The sequence below is a fragment of the Chlorocebus sabaeus genome, chromosome 8 (assembly GCF_047675955.1).
Source record: "Chlorocebus sabaeus isolate Y175 chromosome 8, mChlSab1.0.hap1, whole genome shotgun sequence".
NCBI classification, from domain to species: domain Eukaryota; kingdom Metazoa; phylum Chordata; class Mammalia; order Primates; family Cercopithecidae; genus Chlorocebus; species Chlorocebus sabaeus.
Window position 1 is genome coordinate 28,414,041 of NC_132911.1, and position 19,329 is coordinate 28,433,369.

At 40.9% G+C, this 19,329-nt stretch overlaps 1 protein-coding gene across 2 annotated transcripts in view; it reads right to left on the minus strand.

Moving 5' to 3' along the window:
- Positions 1–19,329, minus strand: part of INTS9 (integrator complex subunit 9) — a 125,919-nt gene that overhangs the window by 42,322 nt on the left and 64,268 nt on the right. For both annotated transcript variants that reach the window (XM_007962058.3, XM_037983821.2), the window contains 2 exons: positions 5,821–5,941; positions 4,928–5,062 (listed from right to left, as the gene is read on the minus strand). In XM_007962058.3, coding sequence (XP_007960249.1) covers positions 4,928–5,062; positions 5,821–5,941 — 256 coding nt within the window. The remainder of the gene's footprint in view (positions 1–4,927; positions 5,063–5,820; positions 5,942–19,329) is intronic.

Genomic DNA, 19,329 nt, shown 5'->3' on the forward strand with positions numbered 1-19,329 from the left:
TATGAGATGAACATACCTTGGTTTCTGACAAACAAAGGTAGTATAAGAAAATAATGTATGGGCCCATTTTTCACCTATGACTATAAACTTCAATAAAATACTCACCAACTCATTCCTGGAGAGTATTTTAAAAATAATAGATTGTAATCAAGCAAGGTTTATCCCAGGAATACTGGATGGTTGAACGTGAGCAAAGCTAACACTGCAATTCACTACACCAATGGTCTCAAAGGAGAGAAATCAAAGTTGATCGCACATGCTCAACAGCATTTGATAAGGTATAACACTTATATCTGACTTTTAAAAAATCAGAAAGTTGGGGATAAAGGAGACACTCCTTAGCTTGACAAATAAAAATGGTGTAGTAAGCATGATGCTTAACGAAGAAACTACAAAAGCTTTCCTTTTACAGTCTCATACAAGACAAGGATGTCCACTATCATCACTGCTGTGCAACACAGTATTATAGGGCTCAGTCACAAGATAAGAAAAATAAAAGATACAAAGGTTAGAAGAGAGGTGAGAAAACTGTTACTTCATTGCAAGATAATACCAATAGATAAATATTAGAATTAGGAGAATTCAGCATGGTTGCTAAATATCAAATCCATTAAAAAATTAATACTGAGACCTCATGCTCAGTAAAGGCTAGTTCTCTTCCTTCTCCATTTGGGAGGCTGCATTCTTTGGCCTCAATTTTCCTTTAACTCTCCAACCATTCTTACACAAGACTATTTTTCTTCCTTCCACTGTCTGTTGGTAAAAGTTCCCTATGGCTCAGTCTTTGGCCCTTGGCCCTTTATCTAGATTTTTTTTTTTTTTTTTTTTTTTGAGATGGAGTCTCTCTCTGTTGCCTAGGCTGGAGTGCAATAGTGCGATCTCGGCTCACCACAACCTCCACCACCCAGATTCAAGCGATTCTCCTGCTTCAACCTCCTGAGTAGTTGGGATTACAGGTGAACACCACCACACCGGTTAATTTTTGTATTTTTAGTAGAGATGGGGTTTCACCATGTTGGCCAGGCTGGTCTTGAACTCCTGTCCTTGTGATCTGCCTGCCTTGGTCTCCCAAAGTGTTGGGATTACAGGCATGAGCAATCATGCTCAGTTAGGTTTTTAAAATGTGACAACTCTCCAGTCTGTCTCCAGACTTGCTTCCACATCCCAGTTCCAGCCCCATATTTCCATTTGTCTAATGTTCTCAAATTCACATTCATGAAACCTACTACCCTCTTCTGCAACAAATGGCCCTCTGCCAATTCTTCCTTGTTAACTGGATTAGTGGCCATTAACACCATTCTCAATGTCATGCAGACATAAGATCTCTAACTTTTATTCTTTCTTTTCTGAAGACAGTGGGCATTCAACAAATATTTCTTGCATTAAAGACCTGCCAATGTTTTAACTCTTTTCTCCATTCTTACTGCCTTCAGGCTTAATCCAAAGCCTTATTTCCCTATGTTTATCAGAATTCTACAGCAGCCTGTGATATTCTTCCTAGTTAGTAAAGATTCTACTCAAATAGACCAGGGGTTAGCAAAGTTTGCTGTAACATTTAAAGTAGAATTCTGCCATTATAACTTTTTTTTTTTTTTTTTGAGACAGGGTCTTGCTCTGTTGCCCAGGCTAGAGTACAAATGGCACAAACATGGCTCACTGCAGCCTCAACCTCCCAGGCTGAAGCAATCCTCATGCCTCAGCCTCCTGAGTAACTGGGACCACAGGCGCATGCCACCGCACCTGGCTTCTTTTTTTTTAACTTTTTGTAGACATGGGGTCTTGCCATGTTGCCCAGGCTGGTCTCGAATTCCTGGGCTCAATCATCTTGCCTTGGCCTCCCAAAATGCTGTGATTACAGGCATGAGCCACCCTGTCCAGCCTATGGTGTATATTGAGCCATAAACATTCCATAAACAAATGGGTGTGGCTGTACTTCAACAAAATATTATATGCCAAAATAGGTGGCATGCCACGTTTAGTGCCCAGGCCACAGTTTGCTAACTGTGCAATTAGACTATCAAGTTTTTCAAAACAAAACTTTTCTCATCCCTGCCAATTCAACACAGAATCCAATTACGTGGGTAAAGAAAAATCTAATTTTTTTCTTTTTTACATATAACACAGGTCGCCAGCTAGAAATTAAAATTAATTACTTAGGTATGTTGCTCATTACTTTCAAGACATTATTTTCCCTTTAAATTTATGAATCTTGTAAGAATAATTTACTGGAAATTACATCAATAGTACTGTAAAGGCTTTGAACTAAGCAGGACAAATCAGAAGAGTTGGCAGCCAAGTCATCTTTCTGTCTTTTATGGAAGAACACATCAGGAATGATAGAAGCTGCCAATAAAAAATTTTGATTCAATGAGGCAGATGATGGTAACATTGATGGGCTTTTGATTTCAATAACCAGGAAGGGCCCAGAATTCCGCTAGATGCAGGAAAAAATAGTAGCGTCCCCTCTAGACCTTGAGATGAAACTTGGCTATAAAAGAAGGTATAAAGAAATAATGCAGAATGGCAGCTCAGACATCCTATTATTCCCCACTAGAGCACAGCATGGTTCTCCCCATATTAAAATGGGTCTGTTAATTATTGACTTAGCCATTCCATAATGCATGCATATATCAAGACATCATGCATACCATAAATATATACAATTTTTATTTGTAATTAAAAGATGAATAATTTCTTTACTTATGGATAGTGCTCTCACAAACATGGTGAATGTTCTTCACACCCACTGAACTTTGTGTAAGAAGCATGGTCAGCACCAACTCCACAGAGTGACACGGTACAAGAAGGGCAAAGATGATCTGTATGCTGAGGGAAAGTGGCTTAATGGCAGGAAGGAGTGGCTACGCAGGCAGACCAAGCCAATCTTCTGGAAAAAGGCTAAAACTACAAATGAGATTGTGCTAAAGCTTAAGTGTTGGGCCCAACTGCAGATCTAAGAGAATGCTGGCTACTAAGAGATATAAGCATTTTTAACTGGGAAGGGATAAAAGGAGAAAACGCCAAGTGATCCAGTTCTTAGCTTCATTTTTGGTTGTATTATGAAGACAATAAAAATTTGAGGTTATGTTAAAAAATAAATAGGCCAGGTGTGGTGGCTATAGTCCTAGCTACTTGGGAGGATTGCTTGAGCCCAGGAGTTTGAGATTACCAGTGAGCTATGATTGCACCACTGTACTCCAGTCTGAGTGACAGAACAAGACCTTCTCTCTCTCTCTCTGTAAATAGATGTAGATAAATAAATGGAATATGGACTCCCACAAGTTACCTAATGTATCTATATACCCATTCAACAGCTAACAAATGTCCCCCACTCCCTATTACAAACATAGAAATAACCAACATTCAGGAAATGAACAGTAAATTATTTAGAAATACCTAAAAAGGAGTAAGTATCACATTCATAACAATGTTTATATGTGCCGGGCTTCTTGCTAAATATGACTGGAATGAGTAACTTAAAACCTTCCAATAGTTTCCCTCTCCACATTAAAATAAAACCAAAATTCTTCCTCACAGCCTGCTAGCACTACATGACATGGTGTCTGCCACTCTCTTGGACCTCACTGCTGACCACCATGCTGAGACCACAATAGCCTTCTCTGCCCTTCAAATTATTCTTGCTTTATGGGCCCTTCACTAGCCATCCCTTTATAATACAAACACTCACAGCTTCACGTGGCTAATTTTTCTGCTTTTCTTTTTTCTTTCTCTCTCTTTCTTTTTTTTTTTTTGAGATGGAGTCTTGCTCTGTCACCCAGGCTGGGTGCAGCACACGATCTCGGCTCACTGCAACCTCTGTCTCCCGAGTTCAAGTGGTTCTCCTGCCTCAGCTTCCCAAGTAGCTGGGATCACAGGTGTACACCATCACACCTAATTTTTGTATTTTTAGTAGAGACAGGGTTTCACCATGTTGGCCAGGTTGGTCTCGAACTTCTGACCTAAAGTGATCCACTTGCCTTGGCCTCCCAAAATGCTGGGATTTATAGGCATGAGTCACCATACCCAGACGTTTTTTTTTTTTTCTCTTGAGGCAGAATCTCACTCTGTTACCCACACTGGAGTGCAGTGGCGCAATCTCGGCTGACTGCAACCTCTGCTTCCCAGGCTCAAGCGATCCTTCTGCCTTAGCGTCTTGAGTAGCTGGGCCCACAGCATGTGCCACCACACCTGGCTAATTTTTGTATTTTTTGTAGAGACAGGGTTTTGCCATATTGCCCAAGCTGGTCCTCAACTCCTGGGCTCAAGCAGTTATCCCATTTTGACCTCTCGAAGTGATGGGATTACAGGTGTGAGCCACTGCACCCAGCCAACATGGCTTACCTCTCCAGATCTCAGTTAAGTGAGATCTTCCCACCGGCTTTCCTGGGCACCCAATCTAAACCAGTCTCCAGCGCTCTGAAAATCATCCTGATTTACTGTTTTCAGTACTTGTATCACAATTGGAAATGGCCATACACTTTATTTTTTTACCTACTATACACCATCCTCTCCCCAACATCATCAACTCCCCTACAACATAAGATCCACGCTTTGTCCATTGGTCACCACTGAATCCCCAATACCCAGATGTGTGCATGACACTTGACACTTGGCCCTTGGGAAGGATTTTAAACAGCTAATATTTGCTGAGTAAATGCATAACTATCTGTGTCCCACATTAGGCTATGGTCTTTGGAAGGACTGTGGGAATTTCAGAACCCTAGTGGTGACCCTCAAGGTAGCAGGACTATTTCAGAGAAACCTGTAGGCCAAAATGTTGGGATTCAAATAGTCTACCTTGGCTAGAGAGTATCTGTAGAAAACCAAATTGGGAAGATTTAAAAATGGCTGATGGTACCTTGGACACATTCTGAATTTGAGTTAAGTAACCAAAAAGCTGAGTTGCAAGAAGAGGATTTGGAATTACCTGGGGGTGTGTGGTAAGCAAGGAGGATCCAGAGACATAAGACACTTTCTCGTAATGAGACTGGATGATCCAGTTGGAGCTCCCAAGGGCATAGCCAGAGCTCAGAGGCGTCACCTGGACTGCACCAAAAAGCTCCTAAAAGAGAACCACAGTAAGAATGTGCAATGAGCTTACAGTGACAGTCACACAAGGTAATTCTGGAGGGAAAAACAACAGAAATATCCTCAGTTTAAAAACAAAAAATATTTTAAAGTAAACCAGAGACTGGGTGCAATGGCTCACGCCTGTAATCCCAGGACTTTGGGAGGCTGAGGCCGGTGGAACGCATGAACCCAGACTGGGCAACGTGGCGAAATCCTGTCTCTACAAAAAAATACAAAAATTAGCTGGGCATGGTGGCACATGCCTGTAGTCCCCAAGTAGCTACTTGGGGCAGGAGGATCACATGAGCCTGGGAAGTCGAGGCTGCAGTGACCCGTGTTTGTGCCACTGTACTCTAGCCTGGGTAACAAAGTGGGACCTTGTCTCAGTCAATCAATCAATAAAGTAAACTACAAAGTTTTAAGGAAAACAGAAAGATGATGGAGATCATCATGCTCCAAATATAGAAAGCAATCCTATAATCTGTACTTGTCACCTGAGAGCTCCAGCCCTCTTCCATATCCGGAGAGATGAAATATTACCATACAGACCAAAGATACGCTTTGGCTTTCCTTTTTCATTTTCAGTTAGGTGTTAGGGCCTTGTTCCTGAGTGGAACAGAGGAAAGAGCACAGGCTCTGGATCCTCAGTAACGGAATGGCTTTAAAAACGTAACTATAGGATCCTTCGAAACAATAACAATATGAACGGAAAGCATTCATAAATGACTGAAATGTAATATGAATACTCACAATTTTCTGAGAATACCCCACCAGCTGGATTTTACTAAGGGCAGAGTTCACCTCTTGCATTGTATAGCATCTTCTCCAGGTTGACACTTCCACTGCATCCTTGAGAGGAGAAGGTAACAGCCTGCAAATGGATCACAATATCAACTACCGGGTGAACATTTCTTCATGTTCTACAGCATTCCTTTCCAGTAATTTGTCCATTTGATCTAAATGGTTTAATTTACTGGCATATAATTGTTCATAGGATTCCTTTACGATCATTTCTCTTTTTTTATTTTTACTTTTTTTGAGACAGAGTCTCACTGTGTCACCAGGCTAGAGTGCTATGGTGCAATCTTGGCTCACTGCAACCTCTGCCTCCCGAGTTCAAGTGATTCTCCGGACTCAGCCTCCTAAGTAGCTGGAATTACAGGTGCCCACCACCATGCCTAGCTACTTTCTGTACTTTTAGTAGAGATGGGGTTTCACCATGTTGGCCATGATGGTCTCGACCTCCTGACCTTGTGACAGGCCCGCCTCAGCCTCCCAAAGTGCTGGGATTACAGGTGTGAGCCACCGTGCCCAGCCATTTCTTTTCTTTTAAATAGAGACATGGTCTTGCTATGTTGCCCAATATGTGTCAACAGAAAAACGTTTTATTATTTGCTCCAAAAGAATCAGAAGGAGACCTGAAGAGTAACTTCCCTGACATTCACTGTACAATACAGGTCCAAGTACTGGGGTGAAATGAATGCATGCCATTAGCCTCTCCTCTCTCTCCTGAAACAACACTGAACAATAGAGGAGGGCTTCACACACACACACACACACACACACACACACACACACACTCACTCTCACACACACCATTAAGACAAAGAGAATGAGAGAAGAGACAATAGCAAGGCATTTTAGAAAGCAGAAAGACAAATGATAACTGACTTAGTAGGCCCAGGAAAGTTCAATGCAAATGTTTAATTTCTACTGCAGAACCCACAAAAAGTATGGCAACTGGAAGTTGAATCAATCTAAAAACAAGAGGAATTGTTGAAAAAATAGATGAGATTCTTAGAACCTTCCAGATCTCCTCATTCCTTCCATATAGCTCAGCAGCTGTCCCTTCTCCTCTCAGATATGCTACCAGAGATTGTTCTCTAGAGGGAGTAAAAATAGAAATCTGGACTAGGGGAAACCATCAACTGAGGCAGCCTTCCTAAACAAAAATTCATATATTCAGAGAAACAATGTTCCTCTCTTTATTTGGCTGCCAGAGCACTATGAGTAAACTTATACCCTCAGGGTAGGGGGCTGAAAGAATCTTCTCTGAAGAATCCGATCAGCCTCAAAGAAAAAAAATTAATGAAAAGATCCTAACACAGGGGGTTCCACAAAGAAACAGCTCAACCAGATTACTTTATGGTAAAGTCTGGAATTGAATAAGCCCTACTCATGGCACACAGACTTTCTAATTAGTTTTTTTTTTTTTTAATTTTCCAACTCTTAAACATGAGCCAGTAAGCCAAGAACTACCATAAATTTGAGAAAAGTCTCTAAAATAATAAAGGCCTCAAATGGGGCAGAGGAGCAGGTAGGGAAATTAGAAGAAATAAATTAGGCAGGTAGAAGAAAACTTTAAGTTAAACAGCTTGTCCTTACTATCGTTAGAAAAATAAGATAGTATAGCTAAGAAAAGAGAAGAGATTGCTACAGAAAAAAGATTAAGAGAATAAAAAGAGCTGTTAGAAATTAGAAATACAATGTCATACAGAGAGTGAAAGCATGCCAACAATACATCAGAATTTCAAAATAATCGAAAAAGATTTAAAGTTATACAAACACGAAAGAAGCACATACATGAAAAACTAGCAAAGCTTATAAATGACATGACAGAACTCAATAAAGAATTAGAAATAAAAGAAAACATCACTTTGGAAATGAAGACTAAACTACAGGTTGAGCATCCCAAATCTGAAAACCTGGACGGTGCGGTGGTTCACACCTGTAATCCCAGCACTTTGGGAGGCCGAGGTGGGCGGATTGCCTGAGCTCAGGAGTTTGAGACCAGCCTGGGCAACAATGAAACCCATCTCTACTAAAAATACAAAAATTACCTGGGTGTGGTGGCGGGCGCCTGTAGTCCCAGCTACTCAGGAGGCCAAGGCAGGAGAATCGCTTGAACCTGGGAGGCAGAGTTGCAGTGAGCCGAGAATCTCACCACTGCACTCCAGCCTGGGTGACAGAGACTCCCTCTCAGAAAAAAAAAAAAAAAAAAAAAAAAAAAAAAAAAATCTGAAAACCTGAGATCAGAAATGCTCTAAAATCTGCAACTTTTTGAGTGCAAACATGATGCTCAAAGGAAATGCTCACTAGATTACTTTGGATTTGGGATTTGGGATGCTCAATCAGCAATATTCCAAATTGGAAAAAATCTGAAGTCTGAAATACTTTGGTCCCAAGTATTTCGCATAAGGGACACTCAACCTGTAACACAAGAGTAGATTAACACAATAATGACACAAGAAAAATGAGAAGAAAAAATAGCAAAAAGAAATGAAGAGATTTAAACAATTCAAAAGAAACAAACATTGAAGACAGATAAGCAAGATGCCACATAAGGGTAATAGTAGTCCCTAACAGAAAACCAAGTGAGAGAATAAAAATTAATACTCATAACATTCAATTACTAAACATTATAATTACTAAAATAAAGAGACATGAAACTACACACTAAAAGAACATAGTGCACACTTGAGAATACTGACCCAGAACAATGAACGCCAGACATATTCTGGGAAAGTATTTACACAACAAGCAAACCTTTGGGGTCTAGGAAAAGAGCAAGTGACTTACAAGGAAAGAAAATTAGATTTTATCAGTGGTTTTAACAGCAATGTTTAATATTAGAAAAAAATAGGAGAACATATTTAAGATACTCAAAGAAAGAAAATGCAAGTCAAGGACTATATATCTAGCAAAACTGACTTTCAAGGCCAAAGATCACAGATAAACAATTATGAACATGCAGGAACTCAGGGAATACTGTTCTTGTGATCCCATCCTGAGAAATCTACTGAAGACTGAGTTTCAGATAATCAGAATGATTAAAGAAACATCAGTATGAATGGGCCAGTAGTGAACATTAAATATACAGTTGCTAGTAGCTGACAGACTAAATGAAGGTTAAAAGGAAGGGAGGATAGTATGTAACGAATATATACTCTGACAACACAGATATGGTACAAGTGTAAAAAAAAAATGGGGGGAAATATATATTCTCTGTTCTCCAAAAAGTACTAGAAACAATGATCAATTGAGTAGCAATGAGCATTGCTAACAACCAAAATGGGATCTTAAAATTCCACTTCCCATTGGAGAAACCAGGGTTTCTTGGAGAAATGGGTAATTTAGGGAAGAGAATGTACAAGAAGAGTCTTAAACATCCTGCTATCACAGATGGCAAGGAAACAATCAAAGACTATGACGGTCACAATAAATGACCTAGGGGACAATGAGTCTGTTTTCATGCTGCTGATAAAGACATACCTGAGACTGAGAAGAAAAGTAGGTTTAATTTGACTTATAGTTCCACATGGCTGCGGAGGCCTCAGAATCATGGTGGGAGGCGAAAGATACTTCTTACATGGCGGTAGCAAGAGAAAATGAGGAAGAAGCAAAAGCAGAAGCCCTTGATAAACCCATCAGATCTTGTGAGACTTATTCACTATCATGAGAATAGCACAGGAAAAACTGGTCCGCATGATTCTATTATCTCCCCCTGGGTCCCTCCCACAACATGTGGGAATTCTGGGAGATACAATTCAAGTTGAGATTTGGGTGGGGACAGAGGCAAACCACATCAACACCTGACAAGGCTTTCAGTGTTCAAAGATGGGACAATTTCAGCTGAAACAACCACCACCACCACCACCACCACCACCCAATGAGTTGAAACCATGCAATATTTCAGAGGGGGCTGTGATTGGACTGGAGCTTTTGAGTTGCTGGGAATGTTCTCTTCCTTGACTAGGGGGGTGGCTTTAAGAGTGGTTGCTGTATAGTAATTTATTAAGCAATATATTAGTTTTGTGTGTTTTGATATCTGTTTTTTTTTTTTTTTTTTGCTGCTGTTGTTTTTAGACAAGGTCTTGCTCTGTCACCCAGGCTGGAGGGCAGTGGCATAATCACAGCTCACTGTGGCCTCAACTTCCTAAGCTCAAGCGATCCTCCTGCCTCAGCTTCCAAAGTAGCTGGGACTACAGGTGTGTGCCACCATGCCCGGCTCGGTTTATTTTTTGTAGAGATGGGATTTTGCCACGTTGCCCATGCTGGACTCAAGCAATCTGCCCGCCGTGGCCTCCCAAAGTGCTGGGATTATGGGCATGACTAATATCTGTGTTTTACATTACAATAAAAAGGTTAATTTAAAAATCAGAAGATTTATGTTAAAAAATATTACAGCAGGAATGAAACACGGATAGAAAGCTTGTGAAATGAAGTTAAGGGAATTCTGCAGAAGAACAAACAAAAAGAAAAACAGATGGAAAAGAGGAGAGAAAAATATTTACATGACAATCTAGGAAGTTCAGCATCTAATAGCAAGAGTTGCAGAAAGACAGAACACAGAAAAGGGAAGTAGAAAACTTTTTTTTTAAACCAGAATTAAAATTCTTAATTTTCTAAATTGGGAATTGGCAAACCTTTTCCATAAGTGGTTGCAGGTATTTTAAGCTTTGCAGATCACATACAGTCTCCACCACAACTATTCAGCTTAGTCGCGTAACAGCATACACAATATGTAAATAAGCGTGGCTGTGTTCTGATAACGCTTTATAAAAACAGTGGTGGGCCAGATTTGGCCCAGAAACAGTGCTGGCCAACAGTTGCCACTCCTGTTCTAAATTGAAAGGGCCCATTAAGTACTCAGCACATGAATGAAACTGCTTTAGTAAGATCCATCATCATGAACTCAAGGAATAAAGATTCTAAAAGCTATCATATGGGAATCAAGAGGTACAAGCTAAAGATGTAGGCTCAAAACAGCACTGGACATTTCAACAACACTCCTGGAAGCTAGAAGAAAATATAATAATGTTTTCAACATTGTAAGAGAAAATTATATCTAATGTAGATTTCTGTCAAATAGTTTGAGGGTTATTTCTACCAAATAGTTTTAGATGTGCAGATTCAGAAAATTTACTTCCCACACATTCTTTGTCAGGGAGTTACTGGAGGATGTGGCCTGAAAAATCAAAGAGTAAACAAGAAAATGGAAGACTCAGAAAACAGAGCTTCTAACAGAAGCAAAAGAAGTCTTTGGGATAATGGTGAGGAAAATCCTCAGCTGAAAGCCATGGCATTGGGCCCAAGACAGCTGACATCAGAGAGAGAAGGCTGGGGAGAGGACTTTTCAAGGAGATACAAGTTGTCTGAATACCTACGGAGACTGAACATGATGGGTGGCAGGATATGCCACCCCAAAATATGCCACTTCAGCATAAAGGTTAGTTTGAGGTAAAGGCACCTGAGAAACAGCAGGTGCAGGAAGAGCTCTCTGACCTCCTCTTTTTCTTCCTGAAAGGAGATGAAATCCCCATATGGAAAATGTCCTCCCTATAGCAGGAGGAAAGTAACATTTTATATGTAGGGAAAGGGAATGGAGTTTGAGAAAAACCTGTACCAGCAAACCTTGTTAAACCCTGATCTTCCCAGTCACTTCTCCACCCAATTGACTGCTCTGGCCCAAGTCCCCTTCCCTTGTCACATTTTCGCAACGTCCTGCTCTTTGTCCAACTCAGTGTCTGCGTTCAACTCTAACTGCTCCTTTGGGTCTTCATTCTCCTGTGCGGACTCCTACATATATGTAATTTAATCAAATGTGTATGCCTTTCTTCTGTTAACCTGTTTTATGTCAGTTTAATTCTTAGGCACAACTGGATACCCTAAGAGGGTAGAGGAGAAATTTGTAATCACTTACAAACATATTGAGGAGAGACAAGTAGGGGAAGAGTATAGAGACAATAGGTACATAAAATAACTACACAAATAAGAAAACAAGGTAATTAACTCAAGGGAAAACAAAAAGTTGCGCAAGATAGAAAAAATAATCCTAATAATCTTATACGGCCGGTGAATTGCATTTATACAGCCATAACAATGGAAACACTGAATTAAGATTTAACCAGAGCAGCACATAGACCAAATTGTTCCTATGTATTTTACCCTTGTTTCTTTAGCAACAAAGTATCAATGATCCATTGTCATTACCTTCTACATAAACAGATACATGAAGATTTTCTTATTCACTTATCTTAGGTACACATAGTGAACTGCTTTAGGTTTTGCAATATTTATTCTATACATATTTACTTAGCACTGACTGTGGTCTCAGGACGTAAGTCACATAAGGGGAATGACACGCACAATACAGGGCTTCTGTTCACACTGTGCTTAAGTCTAAGAAAAATTTAACAGAACAAGGCAACAAAAGGGATGCCAAAGCACTCGAGTCATTCTTGCCTACAGGCTGGCCTTCCCTCCCAGAAAGGCCTAAACAATATACTACAAATGCAAATCCCAAGATCGTATCATCCCCCAACTTCAATGGTTCACCAATACATTGAGGATAAAATCCAAGGCTCTCAGCATGACTTCCTAAGGCCCTTCTTTATCTGGGCGCTGCTTTTGCCTGTACTGTCCATACCGGGCTTTTTCAGTGCAAGGCCCTGCCTGCCTGCACCCCACCTACCTAAGTCCCTCTGTCTTCTACATTTTGAGTGGACAACACTTACTTGCTCTTGCCTAAAACCTAGACACATTTGTCACTTTCTCTCAGATCTTGTGACTCCGGTCTAGGCTAGGTGCACACTCACATGCTCTTCAGGAAGGCTGGCTGGCCCTGAGTCTGGCAGGAGTGCAGGGAAGTGGCACAGAAGCTCCCTGTGGACTGAGGCCACCTCAGGGTCTGCTGCTCCTGCATCTCTTACCTCCACATCCCCATAACTCACAACTGCCTGCTTTGAGGAAGGAGGTATTTCTCTCAGAGGCACTGGTAAATAAGGAAAAAAGAATTTACAACCAGACAAGTCTAGGTTTACATCCTGGAGTTAGCTCTTCACCTCCAAGCCTCAGTTTCCTCATCTATAAAATGGAGAGAATACTACCTTCCTTTGAGAGTTTCTCTGCAATGGGGAAATGATGTATAATATAATGCATGTGAAGTGTCTGGTACAGAAGAGATGCTGAGTCAAGGTTTGTCTCCAGCCCTGCTCCAACACAGCCCCAGGAGCATATGCATTTCTCTACAATACTGCAGTGGACTCCAACCTAAGGAGATTGACTCTGACTAGCAGCAACGATTCTGAACCTGAGAGGCCTCGAGGAAAAACCCAAGGGTCTACCCAGCTTTGACTCCTCCTTTAAGTTCGCAGGATCAGGCAGCCCAGGGGCTTGAACCTCCTGGGGCTGCCCTGCACAGAAAATGAAGACCTCTCACTTTGGGCCGGGGAGCAGCCAAAGAGTTTCTTGACTTAAAAATGCCAGAGCTGGAAGGCTGTCATGGGAGTGGCTAGAGAGCAGGGACTGTGATGAATAATAATGAATAACACTTGCAACCCCAACCACATCTCTCCATTCAGCTGAATTTCTTTCACATTGTCCCCAGCTTTGCCAGGGCCCTGCAACAGTCACCTCTCTTAAAGGCTGACTAGAAAGTCACACACAAGGCCAGAACTATGCCTGCTTTCTTTCTGTGATTTTTCCTTACCCATTATTTGACAACCAGTACTGCCATTACCCAGAACACCATACCATGTGGGCTCTCCTTCCTGCTAGCTCTGTCTTCTCTTGATGGCCCTTCCCAGCACAGTCTCCCCTTTCCATCTAGGACAACACCCTGTGAAAATTCAGCAGACTAAGAACTGGAACAGCCTAGCTAAAAAAGAGGCTTTGGTCACTTTAATGTTTTCATTGTGTGCTGGAGATGAAACAGTCTTATATTCAGCTTATTGAGTACTAGCAGTGTTCTGACCGAACCCTTAGAAGGGAAAGTGGGAAGCATGAAGATGCAAAGCATCTACAACTTTTGTCCTCAACAGCCCAGAACTTATTTCTAGAGAAATTACTGGTGTTTCAAATAGGGACACAATTTTCTTAAGAAAAACAAAGGCTCCTGAAGATCCAGGTATATTTCAGCCTGAATCTTTCCCATCTTTTCTTTTAAAGTAAATGGTATAGAAATCATAAACTTACGTTCTACAAAGACTGAAGAAAGCATGTTTATACAGAAATTTTCACTACAGATGATTTATGCTAATCAGATCCATAGAACACTGTAGTTAGAAGGAGAACAGTCGTGTTAAATTCGCCTTTTGTTTTGTATTTTACTAATACCCACTGAAAAGAGTAACGTGTATCTTTTTATCCCATTGTATCATATGATTCACACAGCAATATTTTTTTCGTTTTTGTCTCCTCAGCACTGAGCACAGTGCCCAATATAAATGACACTCAAAAGAAAAAAAGTTCAGTTGCTATCCCAGGAAAGAAAAGAACCAGCAATGCAATTATCAACATGTCCCCTCTGAACTGCACCACATTTGGGTAGAGGTGAGCCCTATAACTGTGAGAGGTGGTGAAAAAAATCAGGGAGGAGCTCAGGGGTAACCCAGAAGAGGAAAGTTAAGTCATCCCCACTGCCTCTGGTTCAGTCTGACCTGCCCGGTTCAGGGTTTTGTGGCAGGTGCTTCTGCCATGGCTCCAAGTACCCCCACCTACAGGATTCACCCCCTTGTGGAATCCTCTCCTGAGTGTGAGCTGGATCAAGTGGCTTGCTTCTAATATGACAAAGATGATGATGGGCTGTCACTTCGGTAGTTAGGTTACAGAAGACTAGGACTTCTATCTTGCTCACTCTCTTGCCCGCTTGGAATGGTCTCTTTTTCCTCATTCAAGCCCTACTCAATCTGCTCAGCCCAGCCTAAGTCTTGCCATTTAGCCTCTATTTTTTCTGCTTGACAAGCTCCTTGAGTAGAGCGACTAAATCTTAAACTTTTTTGGGTATTTTTCTATAAACTTATCATAATACCAGGCATTTGGTAGTTACTCAACAACTCTGAAATTCTCTGAATTTCATATTTCTGCCCATGAAGTCCTTTTGCTGACATCCTCTTTTATTCTTTCTAGATATTTAGTTACTTTGTTGTGCTTCCTCTATCTCTTAATACATCTTGTCTAACTTAGGTTTCCCAGAAACTCTTCTTAGGCTTACTTGAGGTCCCAATTACGGAGAGGCATTTATAGAGCCATTTAAAGCCATTAGAATTATTGGCTGATTTTGGATAAGAAGGATAAGGAAACCCAGAGGGAACTAGTTCTGTGTTTCTCTGGCTTTCTAATTTATCAAAGTCAAGTTCTCAGAGTCTAAATGCTTCATAAGTACTTTCTAAAGGATTTCATTGTTTTGCTTTGTTCTTACCACACTTGAGTGCCTGATGAACTTCTTTCCCAGGGCTCTGACATGATGCCAAAGCTCTGCGGCCTCTTCCTCCATCCCGCCAGCAAAAGCAGCACGCTTTTGTGTTTTTATTAAATATTAAGACTTTTAAGTCCAGAAGGACCACTTGGAAGGTGGTAAGTAAAAAACTGGCTGGGCATTAAGTGTTTGTTGAATGAATGAATGAATGAACAAAATTAATGTAAGGAGAGAATACAAAGAAGATAGGAATCAAGAAAGTTCCCTGCCTGACTCTCATCACAGCAAAGGGCTTAACATGCCCGTTGGGGCTGGGATGGACTGGGTATGTTGGCAGAATAAGGACCCATATGGAGTTTGTGGAGCCTCAAAATGAAGTATGTTTCAATATTAACCAGAAACTAGGTTATAACCCCTGATGTTTATTTTAGATCAAATTATTGCTTAAAAAACAGCAATTGCTTAGGCTACCAAAGCATGACAGGAACAACTCTTGAGAGCAAGTCAACAATCTTTGCTCTAATGCAATGCTCATGGAAAAATTTCTTACCCATAATTTGAGGTCTTAAGTGGACTTCCTGGCTAGCACAGAGTGTCCTAGATAGAGGAGCCACTCTAGTTCTGGAGCCAGTCAGAGGTCTTACTTTAAAGTGATTAATCGGGATTTTTGTTTGTCACTCTACATCCTGGGAGTCTGGTCAGCATGAATCAGTCCCTCAGAGGCTAATCAACTCCGAGTGAAATGAAACAGTGAAGTGACCGGAATCGCAAAGCCCAACCAGCTGTGATGACTCCATCAAAGCACTGCTGCTCTCTGAGGGCCTGCCTTAAGGAGACTCTCTGTGGACAACTTTCAGAACTCTAACACAAGTGGACTTAGAGATAATTTAATTCTTATTTTACAGAAAAGATTGAGTCTAAGAGTCTGAGTGACAGTGACAGCTAACTATAGGTAACAGTGGAATTTGAAAACAGTTTTCCTTCTGTCCACTTGACTACCTTGCTTTCATCAGAAAGACAGTGTCTGAAGGTACATTATACTGTGGAAGACAGATGTGTTCTGGTTAACAAAAGCAGATTATGTAAGCCACTTATCTTATTAAAGGAGACAAGGACACTGGCATTTATTGAGCACCTACTGGGTGACTGGCATAATTTTAAGAACTTAGTCATATTACTCATTTAGTCCTTACAACAATCCTATTAAGTTGTTAATATCGCTCCTATTTTATGAAGGAGGAAATAGCGCCTAGAAGGAATAAGTTGCCACAGTTACCAAGAAACAGATCTGAAATTCAAATACCAGTCTATTTGACCTCCAAGTACACACTTTTATCTTCTCTTCCTATCATAGTGTTAGTTGATAAACTGTACGCATACCCAAGGGGTGTCAGAGCAGAGGAACTTCAACTTGAACATGCATGGTTTTAAGTCTTTTTTGTTTTGTTTTGTTTTGTTTTGAGATGGAATTTCACTCTTGTTGCCCAGGCTGGAGTGTAAATGGCACGATCTTGGCTCACCGCAACTTCCACCTCCTGGATTTAAGCGATTCTCCTGCCTCAGCCTCCCAAGTAGCTGGGACTATAGGTGTGACTAATTTTGTATTTTTAGCAGAGATGGGGTTTCACCATGTTGGTCATGCTGGTCTTGAACTCCTGACCTCAGGTGATCCACCAGCCTTGGCCCCCCAAAGTGCTGAGATTACAGGAATGAGCCATCATGCCTGGCTAGTTTTAAGTCTTCTGTAAGGTATGAAGCCACATTTCAAGTTTCAAGTATTAAAAACTGCCATAAAAATTCAGCCAAGAATATATCAATGCTTAATTGCTTAATGCTTGCATGAGGATGATGACAATATCTTGTAATGATTTATCCTTATTGTAACTGTAGGTTTCTAATCTTATAAAAAATGTTAGCTTTATACAAAAGAAGTACTAGAGGTGGGGTTACTTTCTTAAGTGGAATATCTTCCTTTATATTTTTCCATTAAAAACCTAAACTTAAGTGAGTGTGGGAAAGTCAGAGACCCAAAAATTATATTGTGAGGGATTCTCCTTTTCCTTCCCTCCAAAATCCATCTCTTTTTCAAGAGTAAACTGTAGTGTCAAAGTTAGGAAGAAGGATGGCTAACTTCTTTGATATAAATCTCAAGGAGCACTGTCAACTGAGGCAGGAAGTTATACAGCTGCCAAAAAGTAGGAGTAATAGTTTTTTTTTTTTGGTACATGTACTAATAATAAATCAAATGCTAATTCAAACTAACTTCAAATGATTTACGAGAATTTGTCAGATTCTTTTGACTGAGTTTGAAAATTTTTAATTTACTATTTTCTTTAGTTGATAGTTTTATTAGTAATGTAAGCTACTAAGATGTATTAATTCTAGGCACTTGACAAGATATGCTTTGAGTCTGCCTATATATAGTGTAAGTCAAAAATTGGGGGCTCAAGTCTCAAATCGAGTACCTCTCAAAGTACCTATCAAAGAGGTACTTTGCTCAGATCATACGGGATTTTATTCTAATGTAGAAGCCAACATTTCTTTTTTTTTTTTGAGACGGAGTCTCGCTCTGTCGCCCAGGCTGGAGTGCAGTGGCGCAATCTCGGCTCACTGCAAGCTCCGCCTCCCGGGTTCACGCCATTCTCCTGCCTCAGCCTCCCGAGTAGCTGGGACTACAGGCGCCCGCCACTGCGCCCGGCTAATTTTTTCTATTTTTAGTAGAGACGGGGTTTCACCATGGTCTCGATCTCCTGACCTTGTGATCCGCCCGCCTCGGCCTCCCAAAGTGCTGGGATTACAGGCGTGAGCCACCGCGCCCGGCCGAAGCCAACATTTCTAAAAAGATTTTTTAAAAGTCACATTTACAACATCTAGACTTTGAGTTCTAAGGAAGGCTTGGCAACTGTGGGCTCACATTCCCATATGGCCAAGATCTGCTGGAGTTGCGAGTCAGCTGCCCCTATAGAGGGGTGTGGTCACTGGTCCACATTTTCCACCAGCCCATCTCACTCCGGTGCGTACCTTCCTCAGCCCTGTAGGCATGTGGACCTGTGATCCCTACTTTGGAAGACCTGGACAGGCAAAGCGCAAGAATGAAGAAAATAACAACAACAACAACAAAAAAGAATGAAAACATAAAGAGAAGATACAGCCTACATAATGGGAAAAATTTTGGTGAACTAGATAGCAAAAAATAGCATTTGTCAATGTAGCATGCCACAGTAGTTTGGGATGCTAGATATCAACTAGCTTGTGATAGAGGGAAATCTAAAGGTGATGTAAATCCCTTAGCACAAACATTGTCCAAATGCAGCACTTTTAGAACTCTGGTCCAAGATTAAATTCTAGGTGAATATTTCAAAAGAACTCTTTCGCTTGATGCCAATTAAAGAATAAATAGCTCTTATGGCCAAGCACAGTGGCTCATGCCTATAATCCCAGCACTTTGGCAGGCTGAGGTAGGTGGATCACTTGAGTTTGAGACCAACCTGGCCAACACGGTGAAACCCAAAAACTACAAAAATTAGCGAGCATGGAGGTGTGCACCTTTAGTCCCAGTTACTCAGCAAATTGATGAGGGATAATCGCTTGAACCCCAGGAGGTGGAGGCTGCAGTGAGCTGACATTGCACCACTGTACTCCAGTCTGGGTGACAGAGACCCTGTCTCAAAAAATTAAAAAAAAAAAAAAATAGCTCTTCAAATTCTTCTACCACTTCTAATATTTATGCTGAGTTTATCTAGGAGAAAAAGAGAACACAGCTATGGAGTGTCTCTTTCACACCTCAGTATATTTTCCAATAATTAGAATCTTCCCTTTCTCTACCAATAACTATGGCTCATCTCATGCTGTCATGCTCAAAAATCAAAGCACAATCCTTGGCCAGGGTGAGAATCAAAGACGGCCTTCTCGAAAAGTGCAAGTTACTACTCTCCTTGCTCCTCTACCAAGTTAGTCTCAACAGTTTCTGATTTTTGCCCACAGTTCAACTAGCAGCTTCTTTTAAAAGGGCGATTTCCATTCTATTATAAAGCTAAATGCAAGTGTATGTTCACTGCAGC